The following is a 19,984-nucleotide window of genomic DNA, read 5'->3' as shown; positions in this document are numbered from 1 at the left end:
ATGATGATGATGATGATGATGATGATGATGATGATGATGATGATGATTTTTAGTAGGGACTGCTTGGTTTTTGTATGGTACCCAACATAGCAACTAATACTTGGTTAAGCATGCTAGGTTAGGACAGGAATCAGCATATCATAAATGCATATGTTTCCTTGACTTGTCTTCACACGCTCCGTGTTTAACTATTCTTCTGTATCATGCTCATTTTCTTTTTTTTTACACAAGGTTTCACTGGCTAGCCCAGAGTTCACTATGTAGACTAGGCTCACCTCAAACTCAGAGTAATCCACCTGCCTCTGCTTCCTGATTATTGCTGAATCACTATGTGTGGCCATTCTCATGTTTTTAAAAATTATCATTTATTGTATGTTATGCATGATGGTGTAGGAGAGGTGTGTTCATCTAGAGGCCAGAGGATAACTTTGTGGAGTTGTTTTTTTCCTATTATATGAGTTCCAGGGATCAAACCTTTATCTACTGAGCCATCTACTGACATAAAATACCTGGTTATGTATATACATATATACAGATGTATATGTACAAAATATAAACAGACTATATGTATATCTATTCATCTTGATGTCTTTGTTAATATATCTTAGTGCTTAATGTACCAATTTTGCTTCTTATTAAAATGTATTATTCTTTTTTTTGTTTTCCCAAGACAGGGTTTCTCTGTGTAACCTTGGCTGTCCTGGAACTCACTCTATAGTCCAGGCTGGCCTCAAAACTCAGAGATCCGACTGCCTCTGCCTCCCAAGTGGGGATCAATGGCACATGCCAACACCGACTGGCTGAATGTATTCTTTTTTTCTCCCACCCATATTTATTTTTATTATATTAATTAATTAATTAATTAGTTTTCCTTTTGAGACAAGGTCTCACTGTGTAGCTCTGGCTGGCCTGGAACTGACTGTGTAGACCAGGCTGACCTTGAACTCTTGGAGATCCATCTGATACTACCTCTCAAGTGTTTAAATTTAGTGTTTGTGTGTGTGACATACATGACAGTTTTCATGTGAAGATCAGGAAAATCTGTCAGAATTGGTTCTCTTCTTTCATCCTGTGGGTCCAGGGAAATTCAGGTCAGGTGGCTAGGCTTGGTAGACTAGGACTTTTACACACTGTGCCATTTCACTGGCTACAAAACTCTGTTGTTTATTTTTGAGACAGGGTCTCCTGGGACTCTGGCTGACCTCAAACTCACTACGTAGCAAAGGCTAATCTTCCTTCCTTCATTCCCCGTCCCCCAAGTATGTGGGATGCCATACTCAGCTTTCTCTTCCAAAGTCTTAAAAGCAGAAGTTGTAATTGCCTAACCTTGCCTCTTAAGAGTACTTAATACACTGTTGTATGCAATATTGAACTAATTTGATGAGAGGACCTGAGACCTAATATAGTAGGTCACACTGCACTAACAAGTCTATGCATGTTAACACATTCAGACCTCATGCCAGGCCCAGAAGGCAGGTGGTAGTGTTCCTGTAACAGCTGAGGCATCAGACCTAGAGAGGTGTGCAATTTGCCCAAAGTTACAGAACTGTTAGAGTCAGGGTCTGAACTTATGAACTCTGAGTCAATAATTTGCTGGGCTGGCCTTGAACTCACAGAGATCCACCTGCTTCTTCCTCCCAAGCACTGAGATTAAAGGTGTATGCCACCACACCTGGCTAAATATTTGTTTTTAAAAAGAGATATTTGAGCCAGGTATGATGGCACATACCTGTAGCACTAGCATTTTTAGGGTAGAGGCAGGAAAATGTGAAATTCAAGGTCATATTCAGTTATATGAGTTCAAAGCCATCCTGAAGAACTGATGAGACTCTGTCACCAAATAAATAAGTAAATAAAGACAAATAAGAGATACATGTTAGTGAATGAGTAATAGGGGAAATGTTAAGCCTTCTATGGACTTGGATATTTCTACTTGTATTAATTTTCTAAATACAAGCAGCCATGTCCTAGTTACTATCAGTAGTAACAGCAGCTAAAGGATATTGAGTGATCCATGTTAGGTGGATAGTACTATTTCTATTTTAGAAATGAAATAACTTGTCTAGAGGCAAACAGCTAGTAAGTAATAGAGTTTTGATTTAAGCCCAGGTACTGTATTTGCCCAGGTTTATAATTAAGTTCTTTGTCCTCCATTCCACAGTCAGCTCTCAACAAGAATCACTGAGTGTTTGCTGGGGGAGGAACATTTTCTTTAGTAGTCTTGCTCTTCCTGGATATAAACCTTCAAACATGTTCCTGCACTAACTCTAATTAAACTTATTGGTCCACTAAAATAATAAATAAAAATTAGCCGGGCTGTGGTGGTACGTACCTTTACTCCTGGCAGTTAGGAGACAGGTCGGTGGCTCTCTGGGTTTGAGGCCAGCCTGGTCTACAGAGTGAGTTCCAGCACAGCCAGGCCAGGCCACACAGAGAAACACTGTCTTGGGAGATAGATAGATAGATAGATAGATAGATAGATAGATAGATAAATAGATAGATAGATAGGTTGGTTACTGAGTGTGTTTGTAAAGTTTCTGTATCACAGCTAGTCAGTTGTTCTGTGGGAAGAGCACCTGAAGCCTGTGTTGGTGCTACTTAAAGGGTGAGCTGACAGACTGTTAAACACAGTGCAGAGGAGAGGGAAAACAGCAAAGAAATTTGACTTACACTTTTTTTTTTTTAAGTTTTTATTTCTTTTTTTTATTTGAGACAGGGTTTCTTTGTGTATCCCTAGCTGTTCTGGAACTCACTCTGTAGACCAGGCTGGTCTCGAACTCACAGAGATTCTTCTTCCTTTGCCTCCTGAGGACTAGGATTGGAGGCATGCACCACCATGCCCACCTAATATAAATTACTGTTTTGCCTGCATATATGTCTCTCTGAGGGAGGGTATTGATCCCTAGAAGTAGAGTTAAGAGAGTTGTCAGCTGTCATGTAGGTGCTGGGAATTGAACCCTGGTCCTCTGGAAGATCAGCCAGTGTTCTTAACCATTGAGCCATCTTTCCAGCCTCTAATTTGACATTGACTTAACTTGTTAGTGAAAGACTGTGAATGTTGGATGTAATTGTAAGTATGCTTTAAGGTTCTCTGGAAAAAGTACTGCATTGGCCAAGTGTGATGGCACATACCTTTAGTCTCAGCACTAAGGAAGCAGAGGTAGGTGGGTCTCTAAGAGTTCAAGACTAGACTGATCTATTTAAATGTGAGTTCCAGGCTAATCAGGGCTTCACAGTGAGACCTTGTGTCAAAAAACAAAACAAAACAAAACAAAGAAACAAAAACACTAGCTATAGCTTAGTGAAAAATGTGTGTATGTAGCATGTGTAATTGGCTTCATTCCCTAGACCTAGAGATGAAGGGAAAATTAAATATTAAATGTCTTTGAGAAATGACAAAATTTTCATCCCAGATGTTAAATATATGTATGTTTGCTATATGAAATAAAGTTTCCATTGATAATCCTTCAGTTATGGATTCAAAATTATACCTTCACAGCTCAGTATGGTAGCTTATGCCCAGAATCCTAGCACATGGAGGCTGGTCCCAGGAGAGTTGCCATGGTTTTGAGGCTGGTCTACGCTACATGTGACCATGTCCAGGCCAGACATGATGCCTCAAAACAAAGTGAAATTGTACTCTCAACTACTTGAGGTGATACTCCACTCTGGCAAACTGTTGAATCAGATAGTGGTTTTGTTCAAAGATTTGTGTGATGTGCTTGAAGAACAATTACTATTTTTAGTTTAAATTTGTGTGTGTATATGTGTGTGTGTTTGTGTGTGTGTGTAGGCCAAGGACAAGTTTTAGCAGTTTCTTTTTCCACTGTAGGCTACAGGCACTGAATTCAGGGCTTATATGGCAAATACTTATCCACTGAGCTATCTTGCTGGGCCAGGAAAATTATTTTTGTGGAACATGAAGTTAGAATAAAAACAATGTTTTGCCAGGTGTGGTGGTGCACACCTTTAATCCCAACACTTGGAGTTAGAGACAGGTAGCTACCTTTGAGTTTAAGGCCAGTCAATGAGACCCTGTCTCAAAAAAACATATAAATATTTATGAAAATATTATGCATAATTGAATTAGTATATGTAACTACTGTACCTAGCATTGTCCTGTTTGTTGTTTTTTTTTCCCCTACTCATAAAAGTTATTGGCACTGAGAATTTATTTTTAGATCTTTAGGTCACTTGTGTTCAGGCACTTACTATAGTCCATTCTAGAACTTTCTCAAGTTCTCTCCTTGCAGGCTAGATTACCTGTCTATGGGGTAGAAATTGTTGGGTAGAAACTAATTTGTTCTGATGATGGAGAAGGCCTGTAGGGTCCAGTTTTGTTCTAGTGGGGGTGTTAGGGATGTGGCTCAGTGGTAGAGCACTGTCCAGCATAGGTTTGATCCCCAGCACTGAAAAACAAAGTACCATATTTAATCTTCTGAAAGCTAAGTGAAGAGAGAAATTTCCTTTTGTGGTGCAGGGAACAGAGTTAGGGTCTGAGGCATGCTAGTCAGGTGACATACTACAGAGCTACAACCTCATCCCAGAACTTTTTTTTTTTTTTTTTTTTTTGGATAGTCTCAAAGACTCTGCTCAGAAACAGAAGAACTCATCTCTGCCAAGTAACCAAATGGTCACCAAGGAGAGTAATAGAAATGTTCATTTGGAACACCCAGAGCAGACTTCCAGCTCATCAGCAGGTGATCCTACAGCAGCGCACCAGGAAGTTTTAGGAGAAACCTTGGTAGCCACAACCTTGTGTCTTTCTGGCAGCGGATCTCAGTCTGATTTGAAGGACTTGACCAACCCAGCAGGAGAGGAGGGGGACACGAGCCTCCGGGAGACCCTCCAACCAGTCACTCGGTCTGTTAAAGCAGGGTGCCATTCAAAACAACTTGCCTCCAGGAATTGCTCTGAAGAGAAATCCCCAGCAGCCCCCACCTTGAAGGAAGGTGGCAGGGACACAGGCTTGGATTTCCGGCCTGTAGTGCTTCCTGCAAATGGGGTTGAAGGAGTCAGAGCAGATCAGGATGATGATCAGGATGGCTCTTCCTTGAAGCTCTCTCAGAACATTGCTGTGCAGGTCAAGTATCAAGGTTCTGCTACTAAAATGGAATTGGGGGGAGGTGAGGGTTGGGTTCTCTTATATGGTGGAGAACTGCACTGTGCCTTTTTTTTTTTTCCTAGCAATCATCATGCTGTTTGCATGTAGTGCCATGCAATGGCTTCATTCTGCTATTCCAGAAACAAGAAAGCTAGTGTCTTATTGTATAGCATGCAGGGATTATTAGGACCCCCATGTAACTTTGGATGAAAACTTGATTGGTGTAGATCCTTAGCATTTATACTTTTCTTTATTTTTTACTTTTTGAGACAGGATTTCTCTGTTCAGCTCTAGCTGTCATGGAACTCAGTATGTAGACCAGGCTGACCTCACATTCACAGAGATCCACCTGCCTCTGTTTTCTGAGTGCTGGGATTAAAGGTGTATACCCCCACTGCCCAGCAAACATTCATACTTTTCATCTCTGTCCTTAATGTTAGATGTTCTTGTTGATTGTCTGGTCTGCCTCTTAAGGAGTACATGAATCCACTTTCTGCTGCCTTAGGGAGAACTATGGGCACAGTGAATTGCCCATAATTACTCTCTGAGATCCGTGGCTTTCTCTTAAAGATGGCAGTGTCTCTTGCGAGGATTGCATTGCTGCTTTGCTCTTTGTTGCTGGTTTCTGGGTGAATAACTCCAGAATAACTCTGTGTTAAAGTGACTTAAAGTCCTCAACATAATCGTTTCTTAATTTTTTTTTTTTTAGACTGACTTTAAGACAGCAGATTCAGAGGTAAACACAGACCAAGATATTGAAAAGAATCTGGTAAGTGTGTACTTAAAACATCATTGTCACATAAAGCCATTGGCATACAGGATGTAGAAGCGTTGTCATCTTGGTTGGGAAAAGCACAAATCTCCTTCATAAAAATCCCTGACAGTGGGAATGGACTGCCTAACTCAGCCTGCTACATTTTAGCATATTTCTTATGCTAGTTCTAAGAAGGGAGGGTGGGCTCTCTAGTTCTTGCTACACCACTTTCTTATTTTTTTTAATTTAATTTTATTTTATGTGCGTTGGTATAGAGATGTCCGATCACCTAGAACTGGAGTTACAGACAGTTATGAGCTGCCATGTGGGTGCTGGGAATTGAACCTGAGTCCTTGGGAAGAGTAGCCAGTGCTCTTAACCACTGAGCTATTGCTCCAGCCCCCCTTGCTACACCTCTTAATTGGGTTTAGTAATGGAACTTGTTTTCTATTTACTACTCTGTACATGCAGTTTAAATTGTTATGCTTTTTGTTTTTGGTTTTTGAGATAGGCTCTCACTGTCTAGCTCTGATTTGCCTCAAATTTTCAGCGTTGCCTCCTGAGTACTGGGATTAGAAGTTTGTTCTATCATCATGTCCATCACTTTCTGTGTTTGACAAAGCTCTTCTTCTGTAGCCAGGCCAGCCTTGGGCTCATAGCAGTTCTCTATGGCATTGCTGGAATCAAAGGAACAAGCCATCATATGTGACTAATGCTTTGCTTGAAACAGGGTCGAATATAGCCTAGGCTGACCTTGAATTCACAATGTAGGAAGGTGATGTTTAACTCCTGATGCACCTGACTTAACCTTCCAAGTTCCAAGAAGATTTTAATGTAAGATATTTTGTTTTGTTTTTAAAATAGGGTTTTTCTGTGTAGTTTTGATTAACCTGGAACTCTTAGGCCACACTGGCCTTGAACTCAGAAATTGGTCTGCCTCTGCCTCTGCCTCTGCCTCTGCCTCTGCCTCCCGAGGGCTGTGGTTAAAGGTGTACACCACAACTAGCCTAGTGCCCGTTCTTAACTTTCAAGCTTAAACCTTTCCAGATGAAACATCCCCATGTGTTTAGCAATATTCTTTTTTTTCCCCTCTTACCCTGGTTACTCACCCTGACAGGCTCCATTTTTATCATTTTAAAAAAATTATTCATTAGTAATTTTTGAGATAGGCTCTTACTGTGTCGCTCTGGCTAGCCTGTTACTTGCTATACAGACCAGGCTGGCCTTGAACTCGAAGAGATCTCCCTGCTTCTGCCTTTCAAGTTCTGGGATTAAAAGACATACACCATCAAGCCTGACCCCACTGTTGTTTTTAAAGGCTGATCTTCGCTGGGTATGGTGGCACACTCAGCACATGGAAGGTAGAGGCAAGGAGATCAGGAGTTCAACGCTGTGCAGTGATTTTGAGGCCAGCCTGGATACATAAGTTGCTGTCTCAAAAAGCTGGCTCTGCAAACCAAATAAAATAGTTTGGGTATAGTTAGTCGTTCACAGTATACTGGCTTTGATTTATTCAGTCTTGGCTTTGAGTTATTCAGTCTTACATTCTAGATTGTTAAGCTTAATTTCACTTTTTTAGTACTCATATCTTTTTCATATGTGTTGCTTATCTATTTTTTTATTTATTTTATTTATGAGTGCTCTATCTGCATGGCAGAAGAGGGCATCAGAGTTGAGTGGTTGTGAGCCACCATGTGGTTGCTGGGAATTGAACTCAGGACCTCTGCAAGATCAGACAGTGGTCTTATCCGTTGAGCCATCTCTCCATCTCACTTAATCTATTTTCTATGTTGTTTCTTAGTACTTGGTTTGCTTTGTTGTTGTTTAGATGAGTCTCACTATGTAGCCCAGGCTGGATTTGAGGCTATAATCCTGTCACTTCAGCCTCCCACCTGCTGAGGTTATAGGTGAGTGCCCCCAGACTGATTGATAGTGAGGAGTTTTATTTATTTTTATTTTAGAGAAAAGGTCTCATTTTATCTAGATTGGCCTTGAGCTGACTCCTTAGTAGAGGCTGGCCTCAGACTGTCCTCCTGCCTCCCTTCTGAATGTCAGGGATTACCCACATGCTGCCACCATGCTTGTTTCCTGAAGTACTGGGGATCAAGCCCAGGGCTTTGTGCATGCCAGTTGAGCACTTAACCAGCTGACTTACGTTCCCAACCCACATTTGTCTTTTAAGACAGGATCTTGCTTTAGTAGTTATTTGCTTATTTGTTTAAGTTTGTCAAAAAAAGGCATGATTACTGAGCAAGGGTGGCAGCAGAAGAACTGTTGGCTTCTAAACTTTAGATAGACACTTGGGAAGTTGAAGTTAGGAGGATCAGAAGTTTCAGTTCAGCTTGGCTACAATTTGAGTCTAAGACCAGCCTGGTTGCAAAGATCATGTTGTATAAAAAGAAGAAGAGGAAGAAGAAGACAATAAAATTTTAGGTAGAAGATATTCATCTATTAAAAGAGTCCCCTAGGCCTAATGAGATGCCTTAGTGGGTAAAAGTGCTTGTCACTCAAGCCTGATGACCCAGAGCCCATATTAAGGAAGGAGTGGGCTGCAAAGACAGGTTAGCAGTTAAAGCACTTACTGCTCTTCTAAAGGGCCAGAGTTTAGTCCCAGCACTCACATTCAATGCCTCATAGTTTCCTGTAACTCCGCTTGCAGGGAGTTCCACCATCTCCAGCTTCCTTGGGCTCAGTGGTTAAGAGAATGTACCTGAGTACAGTTCCCAGTGCCAGTGTCAGACAGTTCACAGCTATCTGTAACTCCAGCTCTAGGGGATCTGACACCCTCTTCTAGGCTCCAAGAACATTGTACTTGTGTACACAAATACACACAAAGACACACACACACAAATTAAAAATAAAGAGCCTGTCTACATAGCAAGTTTTAAAACAGCTAAGGGATATATAGAGATATGCTTTAAAAAAAAGAGAGAGGGGGAAAAAAAAAGAAAAAAAATTGAAAAGAAAAGTGAAGAATGCAACTTTAGCCACAAAATGCCAGGGATAGATCAAAAAGTATTTTTTTTAAAAAAAACAAAAAAAACATTTTCAGCCGGATGGTGGTGGCTCAGGCCTTTAATCCCGACACTTGGGAGGCAGAGGCAGGCGAATCTCTCTGAGTTTGAGGCCAGCCTGGTCTACAGCGTGAGTTCCAGGCTAGCCAGGGCTACACAGAGAAACCCTGTCTGGAAAAACCGAAAAAAAAAAAAAAAAGAGAATGAAAGTTTTCAATTTACTTGTTTATTGCCATTATGTGTGTAGATGTGTATGATGTGTGGTTGATATAGTACACACGTGTCACAGCATGCATGTGGAAACCGGAGGGTGACTTTGCTGAGTTAGGACTTTCTTTCCAGCTCTGTAAAGGTGTTATTTTATGTGAAGGCTTATTTTATGTGTGTGAATGTTTTGCCTACATGTATATATGTGCACCTCGTGTGTGTGTGTGTGTGTGTGTGTGTGTGTGTGTGTATGTATGGTGGCTGAAGAGGTCAGAAGACGACATTAGATCCCTAGAACTTGAGTGAATGGTTATGAGCCATTATGTGGGTCTGGGAACTAGTACTGGTCTTCTGCAAGAACAGTGAGTGCTCTTAGCCACTGAGCCACAAACGTTTTTATTTTTTAATTGTGTGTGTGTGTGTGTGTGTGGTTATATACAGGTAGTGCAAAGGCCAAGGAGGCTAGAGATGTTGGATGTCCTAGAAGTGGATTTAGTGGATTGGATGTGACACATCTAATGTGTGTTGGGACTAAACTCACTACCTATTTTTCTTTTCTTTTATTTTTAGTCAAACAAGCTGTAGTTTAGGTTGACCTCAAACTCTGAGCAATCCTGTCTCAGACTCCTATGTGCTGAGATGATAGGCATAAGCCACCACATCTAGCCAGTGGGACTTCTAATCCCTAGCTGTGTGGGAGCTTGCTGAGTTGCTCTGAGTCTGTGGTTTTTGAGATCTCTTTACCGGGCCTGTCCACTTTAGTGCTGAGGCTAGCAAGGCTTCCTATCCCTTTTCAGTGGGTATCTGGCTTTGTTTTTCACTTTCTTTTTTCCTTCCCTTTTTTTGTTTTTTGGGACAGGGTTTCTCTGTATAGCTTTGGCTGTTCTGGACTTGTTTTGTAGACCAGGCTGGCCTCGAACTCACAGGGATTCATCTTCATCTGCCTCCCTGAGTGCCCCACAGTGCCCAGCTGATCTAGGCTATTTCTATCACTGCAGAAAGTGTCATTATTCAACACTGTGCTTAAAGCAAGGTTGGCAACCCATGGCATGTGGGCCAGATCCAGACTTTGTCTGTTTTTGTCAATATGAGTTTTATTGGAGTGCACACACCCACTACTTTACAGGTTGCTTCCCACTGTAACAGCAGAATGGAATGGCTGTGACAAAGTCCAGAGAACCCACAGAATGTAAAATATGTCCTGTATGACCCTCTACAAAAAATGCTTGCCAGTCTTCACTTTTGAGGAAAAGGGAAAAGAGCCATTTTGAGAAAGGTTAAAAAAAAAAAAAAAAAAAGGCAGAAAACAGGGTGGGTATGGTGACATGCGCTTTTGATCCCAACACTTGGAAGGGAGAGGCAATCTCTGTGAGTTTGAGGCCAGCCCAGTCTACAAAGCGAGTCCAGGACAGCCAGGGCTACACAGGGAAACGCTGCCTCAAAAACAACAACAAACAAACAAACATAACAAAAACCCAAACAGACTCAGATTGATGGAAGTTTATTGAACAATGAACAAAAACTGACCTATCAAGGTCATACTCTGGACTTGGGAGCCAGGCTATGATGCCAACCTGTTTCTTTTTCCTTTTTTTTTTTTTTTTAACAAGACTTTTATTAGTTTGCTCTTTTTGTTTTTTGTGTTGTTTTGTTTTGTTGTTTTTCGAGATAGGATTTTTCTGTGTAGCCTTGGCTGTCCTGGACTCCCTTTGTTGACCAGGCTGGCCTTGAACTCACAGAGTTCTGCCTGCCTCTGCTTCCCAGAGTGCTGGGATTGCTGATGTGTTTCTATGACAGTTATATATATATATATATATATATATATATATATATATATATATATATACACAAAAAACTGTAACTAGGTAACAACTAGATGTAGGAGGGGGGGCAGCATTACATCATTTTGACTAGCTAAACATAATTGTTTTTGTTCCAAGTGTATTGTATTGTATCTCGGTAGTTAGACAAAGCGTTTTAAACTGATTGGCTGGGATTTAGGATTCGGGGAGTAAGGAATGGAATGTAGCAGGATGTTGTAGTCTTAACTCAAGGAGAGCGTGCATTTATCATCTATTGCTTTATTCTGAGCAGCAAGTTATTGAACTATTGAATTTTATCCTGGTCTCAGGCACATAGGCCTGAGAACTTAAACTTAATTTCACCTTATGATTAAAATGGAGACTTAGAGGCAAAGTGGCTTCTGATATGCTAAAAGGCTACAGCAAGTGTTAATGGAAGAGCTACAGTTCTGCTAAAAACTAAACAGAGGAGCTATAGAGTTTAAGCAGGTTACAACACTAGGCTCCTGAGGGCCTTGGTGTTTCTGTTTAATCATATTTGATTAACTTTAGGTTACATAGCCACATGTAGCTAGTAGCTGTTGTATTGGATAGCATAGCCATATCTTAGATATAGATTGCAGATACAGTTTGTTGGATAGAATACTTGCCCATCATGCAGGAAGCCCTGGGTTCAATCCCTAACACAGCATAAACTAGGTATGGTGTTGTACACCTGTAATTGCAACACATGGGAGATCAGAAGTTCAAAATCATCTTCAGCAATATAGCAAGATAGAGGCTAGCCTGAGCTATATATGACCCTTTCTTAAAACAAACAAACAAACAAACAAACAAACAAAAACTGGTGAATGCTTCTTGAGATTAAATTGGGAATGAAACTTTTGTTGTTGTTTTTAATAGGACAAAATGATGACAGAGAGAACTCTGTTAAAGGAGCGTTACCAAGAAGTTCTGGACAAGCAGAGGCAGGTGGAGAATCAGCTCCAAGTGCAATTAAAGCAGCTTCAGCAAAGGAGAGAAGAAGAAATGAAGAATCACCAGGTAGTCTGCAGACCCTGACATCTGGGGGATTTAGCTCAGTAGTAGAGTGCTTGCCTAGCATTCTTAGAACTTGGTTTCAACATCCAGGCCCTCAAAAGAAAAAAAAAAGGAAAGAAAAGAAGTTGCAACTCAGATAAGTATTGTGTGTCTTCTCTCATGCAGAACCTAGATTTAAAATTACTTATGTATGGCTATGAGTGGTAGTACATGCCTTTAATCCCAGCACTCAGAAAGCAGAGGCAAGTGGGAATCTATGAATGTGAGCCCAGCCTAGTCAATGTAGCAAGCTCTAGTCCAGCTAGGCCTATGTAGTGAGACTGTATCTAAAAAAAATTACATCTCCGCAAAAAAATTGTGTGTTTATGCATGCATAAACATATTTTTAATTTTCAAAAAAGCTTAAAGTGTTAAAAATAAGCATTGAAAGCATCTTTTCAGATCCTATTTTTGTTTAGAAAGAAAAAGATTATTTACTTAAAAATATTTTGTTGATTTTATTGACCAGTAAACACTTATTTAGTCTCCTATATCTCTTAAAAAATGTGGTTTCATTTAGGTAAAATCTACACCTAAAAGCTGGGCTCGGTGATGTATGCTTTTAATCCCAGTACTCAGGGAGGCAGCGACAAGTGAATCTTTCTTAAGTTTGAGGCTAGCCTAGTCTATAAAGGGAATCCAGGACAGTCAAGGCTTTACATAGAAAACAGAAATTCTGTCTCAAAGACCCCCCCCCCACCAATATACATCTAAAAACTGGAAAAAAAAGTAGAAGAGTTAAAACCTCAAATGCAAGAAAAGATACAAGTAGTGTTTTTAAAACAGTGTTCTCAAGGGTGAGATAAAGTAAGGTAGTTGAGGCCTGTGAACTGTGATGCTCATTTTGGAAACTTGGGAAGACCTGTCAGTTAAAATTGTAAATACATAGTAAATAATTTGACCAAGCAGTCTTATTGGAAGTTCATTCTGCAGATACAAACTTGTAGATGAATGTGTGGACATAGAGTGTTTATTGTAGTGTTGCTTAAAAACTTTAGCGGCACATTCCTATAATCCAATTCTCTGATGCAAAGGCAGGAGGGTCAGAGTTCAAGGTTATATTCAGCTACATAGTGAGTTTGAGGCCAGCCTGGGCTATAGCCTGTCTCAATCACCATTATATTAGGTTGGAAAAGTAGTTTCAAAAAGTTTCAGTCAATCTTATGAATTTTTATAAGAATGGTTAAATAGCCTGAAAATATTCAGATAGTTTAGTTATATTTGTAGTTATTGACATAGTATGGTTGTGCTAAGTGGAAAAAAGATGCAAAATGGATATAAAATAGCCTCCCTAGAAATGGAAAAATGGGTCAGTGCTTTGTGTGAGGACCTGAGCTGGCACCACCCAAAAACAACAAACAAAATGTGATAACATAACACAGAAGCACTTAGCACAGTGATTACCTTTATGGGCAGAGTTGTGTGAAAAGGGATAATAGTCACAGATGATGACCTTTGTATTATACATGCTTATAAATGTATTCATTTATGTATTTATTCCTGTTCTTATATGGTAAGACAGCAAAGTCTTGGTTAGGGTTACTATTACTGATGAAACACCATGACCAAAAGCAAGTTGGGGAAGAAAGGGTGTTTTCAGCTTACACTCTCAAATTGCTGTTCATTGTGAAAGGAAGTCAGGACAGAAACTCAAACAGGGCAGGAACCTGGAGACAGGAGCAGATGCAGAGACCATGGAGGGGTCCTGCTTACTTTCTTGTCCCACATGGCTTGCTCAGTCTACTTTCAGTTTTTAGTTTTTTGAGACAGTGTAGCCCTGTCTGTCTTGGAACTCATTTTAAAGGCCAGGCTGGCTTCTAATGAACAGAGATCCACCTGTCTCTGCCTCCCAAGTGCTGGGATTAAAGGCATGTGCCATCACCTCTGGGTGATTAGTACCTTATAGCACCTCGGACCACAAGCCCTGGAATAGCACCACTCAAAATAGGCCACACTCTTCCCCATCAATCACTAATTAGGAAAATGCCTTACAGGCCTGCCTACAACCTGATATTATGGATACATTTTCTTAATTGAGGCTCCCTCCTTTCAGATGATTTTGGCTTGTGTCAAGTTGATATAATACTATCCAGCACAGCAAATAAGCAGAAAATTCCACTTACAATAAAAGCAGAACTATTATAAAACAAGAGCATATTTGTTAAATGTAGCAAAGTCCTATCTGAAGCAAGAATGCATTCTTGTCAGGTGTTTGTTCAGTCTTTATTGGAACATTAGTATTAGGGAATGTCGTGCTGTAGAAGCCAGGACATTCCACTTTTTAGTTCCTTCATGTGTATTCATGTGTACACAGGTGAATATGTATGCAGATAGGTGCACATGTATATGGAGGTCAGTAGCCAGTCTTGAGGCACGTTCTTCACTTTGTGATTTGAGACAGAACCTCTCATTTGGACCTAGAGTTAGGCTGGCTGTCCAGCAAGCTCCAGGGATCCTCTTGTTTCTGCCTTTCCAAGGCTGGGAGTACAAGGGCATGCCACCACACCCAGTTATTTTATGTGGGCTCTAGGAATTGAATTCATCCTATGATTATATGACAAGTACTTTACTGACTGAGCTCTCCCCAGTCTCACATCCCATTTTTAAAATTTGCTTTATGTCTATGGATGTATTGTGTTCATGTATGTGTGCGCTCCACTTGTACCAAGTGCCCTGGGAGGGCAGAAGAGGGTACCAGATCCTCTGCAACTGGAGTTACAGAAAATTGTGAGCTACTGGGTGTTGGCCGTGGGTCCTCGGGAAAAGCAGCTAGTGCTCTTAACTGCTGAGCCATCTCTCTAACCCCAACATTTCATTTTCAGTGATTCTTAGAACTAGCCTGTTGAGTTGAAGTCTCTGTTTATATAACTTTCTTCCAGAGGTTTAGCTTTTATGCCAGTAATTTATGAAATTGATTCTTTCAGTTCTGTTTGATATATAATCATTGAAATAAACTATCAGGCTGGGAATAGAGTAGTTGCTCTACAACATCTGCTGTTAGGATACCAAGAGAGGATGATTGCAGCAAGTTTGAGGCCATCCTGGGCTTGCTACATAGGGAGTGCAAGGCAAGTCTAGGCTACATTAAAAAAAAAAAAAAACATGTTTCAAAAAAATTAAAAACAGCCAGGCGCTGTGGCACATGCATGTAATCCCAACACTCAGGGAGACAGAGGCAGGCAGATCTCTGTGAGTTGGAGGCCAGCCTGGTCTACAAAGTAGGTCTAGGACAACCAAGGTTACACAGAGAAACCCTGTCTCCGAAAACAAACAAAACAAAACAAAATAAAAATCCAACAAAAAGCCAGAAGCAAAAGTAAGTGGAAATAGATGCAAGGGATCAGGAGTTCAAGACCAGCTCTGTCTACATATTGAGTTTAAGCCCAGCTTGGGCTATGTCTTATCCTATCTCAAAACCAAACCACACCAAACCAAAAAAACCTATGAGTGGTAGAATGCTTGCCTATCATATACCAGGCTCTTGTTTAGAACTTTAGTAACACACACACACACACACACACACACACACACACACTAAAACAAAAACTCCAAACACCAAAAACTAACATTTCTTTTTTTATTTGTGTGACTGTAATTGTGTGGGATTTAGGAGATACTGAAGGCTATTCAGGATGTGACCATAAAGCGGGAAGAAACCAAGAAGAAGATAGAGAAGGAAAAGAAGGAGTTCCTGCAGAAGGAGCAGGACCTGAAAGCTGAGATTGAGAAGCTTTGCGAGAAGGGAAGAAGGTAAATGCCGCTGCTGCACATGAGAGCTTGTGTGCATGTGTGTCTGTGCATAATGGCCAGTTCTATTACATGAAAGAAAGAAGTTCAGAGAGTTGGTACTGCTCTGAAGTGATAATTAAGGGCTGAGGATATAGCTCCGTGGTCCCATCCTGGGCTCAGGCCCTAGCACCTCTTCCCTTCAAAAAAGAAGTTTCATTGTTAAGAGCTGGGTTCCAAGTATGATCATAATTTTTATTTGTATCTTATAGCCTCTGTGTGTGTTTGTGTCTGTCTCTCTGTCTATATCTTTGTGTGTGTTCTGGGATTACTACATAGCACTATTGAGTGCCTAATTTTAGAGACCTAAGGGATCCAAACCCAGGTTGTTATGCACACAAAGCAAATGTTTTGCTATGAGCATCTCCACAGGCCATGATCTGTGTTACGTTAAAACCTTTTTCATTTGCTTTATGTCCTGAGGGGCATTTTTTCTCCAGAAGCTCAGATAAGAATGTTTTGAATGGTTGTGATAGTCAGCACCACCACCAGCATTCTCCATTTGTGAAAGAACTGTCTATGATTGTGTCCTCTTCTTGATATTGTAAAAAGAGCCAAAGAAGCCTTGAATTTGGTTGCACTCTCAATTTTCTAAGTTGTTTGAAATCACATGCTTAGAAACTCTTGATTTCGAATTCTCTGCTAATGTTATTTAAATGCTGCTGACATTCATTTTATTATTATTTTATTGAGAAGAACTTGGCTATTGTAAATATTTGTGATGCTAAGTAAAAAGTAAGTAGCAAGCTCACTTACTGATGTATTTTCCAAAGTGAGAGTTGTGAACTGTGGCACCTCACATGCAAAGGAACATTAGGGAGAGAGGCCGGGGGCAGGCAGTGCTGTTGAGTCTGGTGAGTGATTAGGAGGTGGATCACACTGATTATTCCCAAACAGTTCTGTAGAGTCTTCAGAGCAGAGCATTGTCCTGCATGTTGATGGTGACCAGAACAGCTGGCACTCCACCCATGGCAGCATTTGGGGAAGATGAAGTATGACAGGGACACAAAGCATGTAATATTTTTTTTTTAAGATTTATTTGTTTGTTATGTATATAGTGTTTTGTCTGCATGTGCACCTGCATACCAGCAGAGGGCACCAGATTTCTTTATAGATGGTTGTGAGCTACCATGTGGTTGCCAAGAATTGAACTCAGGACCTCTGGAAGAATAGTCATTGCTCTTAACCTCTGAGCCATCTCCAGCCCACATGTAATATCTTAAAGAGTCTATAATTTTGTCTTGGCTCTGTGACAAATTTCCTTTTGCTGTGTACTGACTACTTTTTATGCACCTCTAACTACCATTCTTCCCATTGATTGAATAGCTACAAGTAATAATTAATGAACAGTTTTACTGCTTGTGATCTTGAAGATTCATGTTTGTTTGTTTTTTTGTTTATTTGTTTGAAGTAGACCCTCCATATGTAGCCAAGGCTAGCCTGGAACATACTATCTTTCTGTTTTTAGCACTTGTTTGTATTATAGTCTTGTTAATTGGCCTCAAATTCAAAGTGCAACAGAGACTGACATGAAAGTACTGTTCCTCTGCTTCTACCAGGTGCTTGTTCCAGCACTTCTTGCCCAGGTTTTGTTTATTCTGTGTGCATGTGTGTATGAGTGTGAGTGTGTAGCTCAGAGGACAACATCAGGTGTTTGTTCTCAGGATCTCAGCTATGTATTCTACTATGGCCAACTTTTACCTGGGTTCTGGGCATCTGAATTCAGATTGTCAGGCTTGTGCAAAAAGTGTTTGAGCTGACCTCCCACGCCCAGGCTCCAGAACTTTTTATTAGTTGAACGCTGATTGTAAATAGTGTTATCATTGCTGCCGTCTTGTGGTGCTAGAGCTAGGACCTAGAATTTCATGTGTGCGAAGTGAGCACTCTGTGGGCTGGTTGTTTCCACAGCTTTCTTTGTTTGGGTTTCTAGAGTGAATTTTTTGTTTGTTTGTTTGTTGTGTTTTGTTTTGATTTGTCAAGACAGGGTTTCCCTGTGTAGCCTTGGCTCTCCTGGACTGGCTTTGTAGACCATGTTGGCCTTGAACTCACAAGAGATTTGCCTGCCTCTGCCTCCCCAAGTACTGGGAGTGTGAATTTTTTTCCTTTTGTTATTTACTAGTACTCTACATATATTTCAAGTGTCTTCCTTCCTTTCTTTTTTTCTTTTCTTTTCTTTTGAGATAGACTCACTGTGTAGTCTTGGATTGCCTTAAGGTTTCAGTGCTCCTCCTGCTGCAGTCTCCCAAGTGCTGGGATTACAGGTTTTTGCTGCTGCACCCGTCAGTGTTTCTCTTAAGTATTCTTATCCATGTTGTAGGGAAGGGGATGTCATGGTAGAAAGTAAAAGTGGCAAAAAAAGTATAAAACTGGTGACTTAGGCCAGGCGTGGTGGTGCATGCCTGTAATCCCAGCATTCAAAAGGCAGCACAGGTGAACCTCTGTGAGTTCAAGGCCACCCTGGTCTACAAAGGGAGTACAGGATAGCCAAGGCCACATAGAGAAACCCTGTCTTGAAAAACCAAAAACCAACCAACCAAACAAACAAAACTAGTGACTCTATGCAGTCTGAAATTTCACTGGAGAAGTTGAAGTGATGGCCATAGGTAAGGGGAGGAATCAGGTGGCAGCGAGTGGGAGAAACTTTGCAAGCAGGCAGCCAACAGACACAGGGGAGCGATGACTGAGGTGTGAGGTAGAGTGGAGGAATGCGGCGGATGAAGGACATCATCACCTGTTTGGGGTTTTCTGACATAGAGCAAGGTTTTCAGGAAGGAGGGGCTGCCAGATGATGTGATTTCATTTTAGATAGAGCACGTAGGTGGTTAGAAATGGGTTGAGGCAGAGTGGATGACCAGGTAAGAACTGCACCACCAGAGTCCTGACTAATTGGAATAATGGTAGCTGGAGAAACATGATTTCAGAGCACAGGAAAAATCATAATGTCATGTTAAAAGTTTGCCATGAGGAGCTGGAGGGATGGCTCAGTGGTTAAAAGCACTGTTGCTCTTGCAGAGGACCAGGTTGTTTTCCCAGCACCCATGTGGTGGCTTACAACCATTCATAACTCTAGTGCTAGGGGATCTGATGCCCTCTTTTGACCTCCTTGTGTACCAGACATCCACATAATACATCCTTGCAGGCAAAACATTCATACACATAAAATAAAATAAATAAGTCTTAAAAAAAACTTTTTAAGTTTTCCATAATAAAAATATTGCTGTCGTGTGTGTGTGTGTGTGTGTGTGTGTGTGTGTGTGTGTGTGTATGTGCGCGCGCGCAATGTGTACTGTGTATGTGAATGCACAGGAAGAAGCCAGAAATTGGTATCAGGTGTCTTTCTCAATTGCTTCCTCACCTTACTATTTTCTAATTTGTTTTATGTGTTTGCATGTATGTCTGTGTGATGTGTGTGCCTGGTGTCCAAGGAGGCCAGAAAAGGTTCTCAGACCCCTTAGTTGTTCAGGTACAGATGGTTTGAGCTGCTTTGTAGGTACTTGGGTGGGGAGTTCAAACTCAAGTTCTCTGGAAGAGCAGCCAGTGCTGTTAACTGCTGAGCCATCCCCCCAAGTCCCTTCTACCTTATTTAAAACAAAAACAGAAACAAAAACAGTGTCTTTCACTGAACGTAGTCTAGCTGTCCAGCAAGTAAGGGATATTTATCTTTCGGCCTCCCTAGCATGAACTGGAATTCTATAATTCACTGGTATCGTGTCTATAATTCACTGGTATCGTGTCATAAAGTGAAACTTTGATCATGTTATGTCAGAAAGACTTGTGGTTTTCTTGGATAAAGTTGGCAAAATTTTCATGTGCTTTTTTTCCTAGTGTAGGGCAATTGTAGGGCTCTGCTCATTTTTTCCCTTTTCTTAGTCATTCAGTACCTGGTGTCCAGCATTTGGAAATATTTCCTGATATGTTTCCCCAGATTTTCAGTTCTTTAAGCTAGAGCTTAAATCTAGTTGCTAGTAGTCCACCACAGGCATAGGAAAGTTTCACGTGTCATTGTGCAGGTTAAATGTCAAGAGCGGTATTGTGAAACACCAATGCCAGTCCACACAGTAGCAAGAAAAGAAACTGAGGGCTGGAGAGATGGCTCAGCAGTTAAGAGCACCGTCTGTTCTTCCAGAGGTCCTGTGTTCAGTTCCCAGCAATCACATGGTCGCCTACAACCATCTATACTGGGATCTGAGGCTCTTTTCTGGCATGCAGGTGTACATGCAGATAGAGCACTCATATA

General features: G+C 40.9%; 1 protein-coding gene across 5 annotated transcripts in view; it reads left to right on the top strand.

The window, feature by feature from the left end:
* Positions 1 to 19,984, top strand: part of Rnf214 (ring finger protein 214) — a 45,381-nt gene that overhangs the window by 1,829 nt on the left and 23,568 nt on the right. For all 5 annotated transcript variants that reach the window (XM_055621764.1, XM_055621760.1, XM_055621762.1 and 2 more), the window contains exons 3-6: positions 4,579 to 5,083; positions 5,814 to 5,873; positions 11,785 to 11,925; positions 15,572 to 15,711. In XM_055621764.1, the coding sequence (XP_055477739.1) occupies positions 4,579 to 5,083; positions 5,814 to 5,873; positions 11,785 to 11,925; positions 15,572 to 15,711 (846 nt within the window). The remainder of the gene's footprint in view (positions 1 to 4,578; positions 5,084 to 5,813; positions 5,874 to 11,784; positions 11,926 to 15,571; positions 15,712 to 19,984) is intronic.

This window comes from Psammomys obesus, unplaced genomic scaffold (genome assembly GCF_907164565.1).
Source record: "Psammomys obesus unplaced genomic scaffold, mPsaObe1.curated_primary_1811, whole genome shotgun sequence".
Taxonomy (NCBI): Eukaryota; Metazoa; Chordata; class Mammalia; order Rodentia; family Muridae; genus Psammomys; species Psammomys obesus.
Note: the sequence above shows the minus strand (reverse complement) of the source record. Positions and strands in the feature narration are given on the sequence as shown.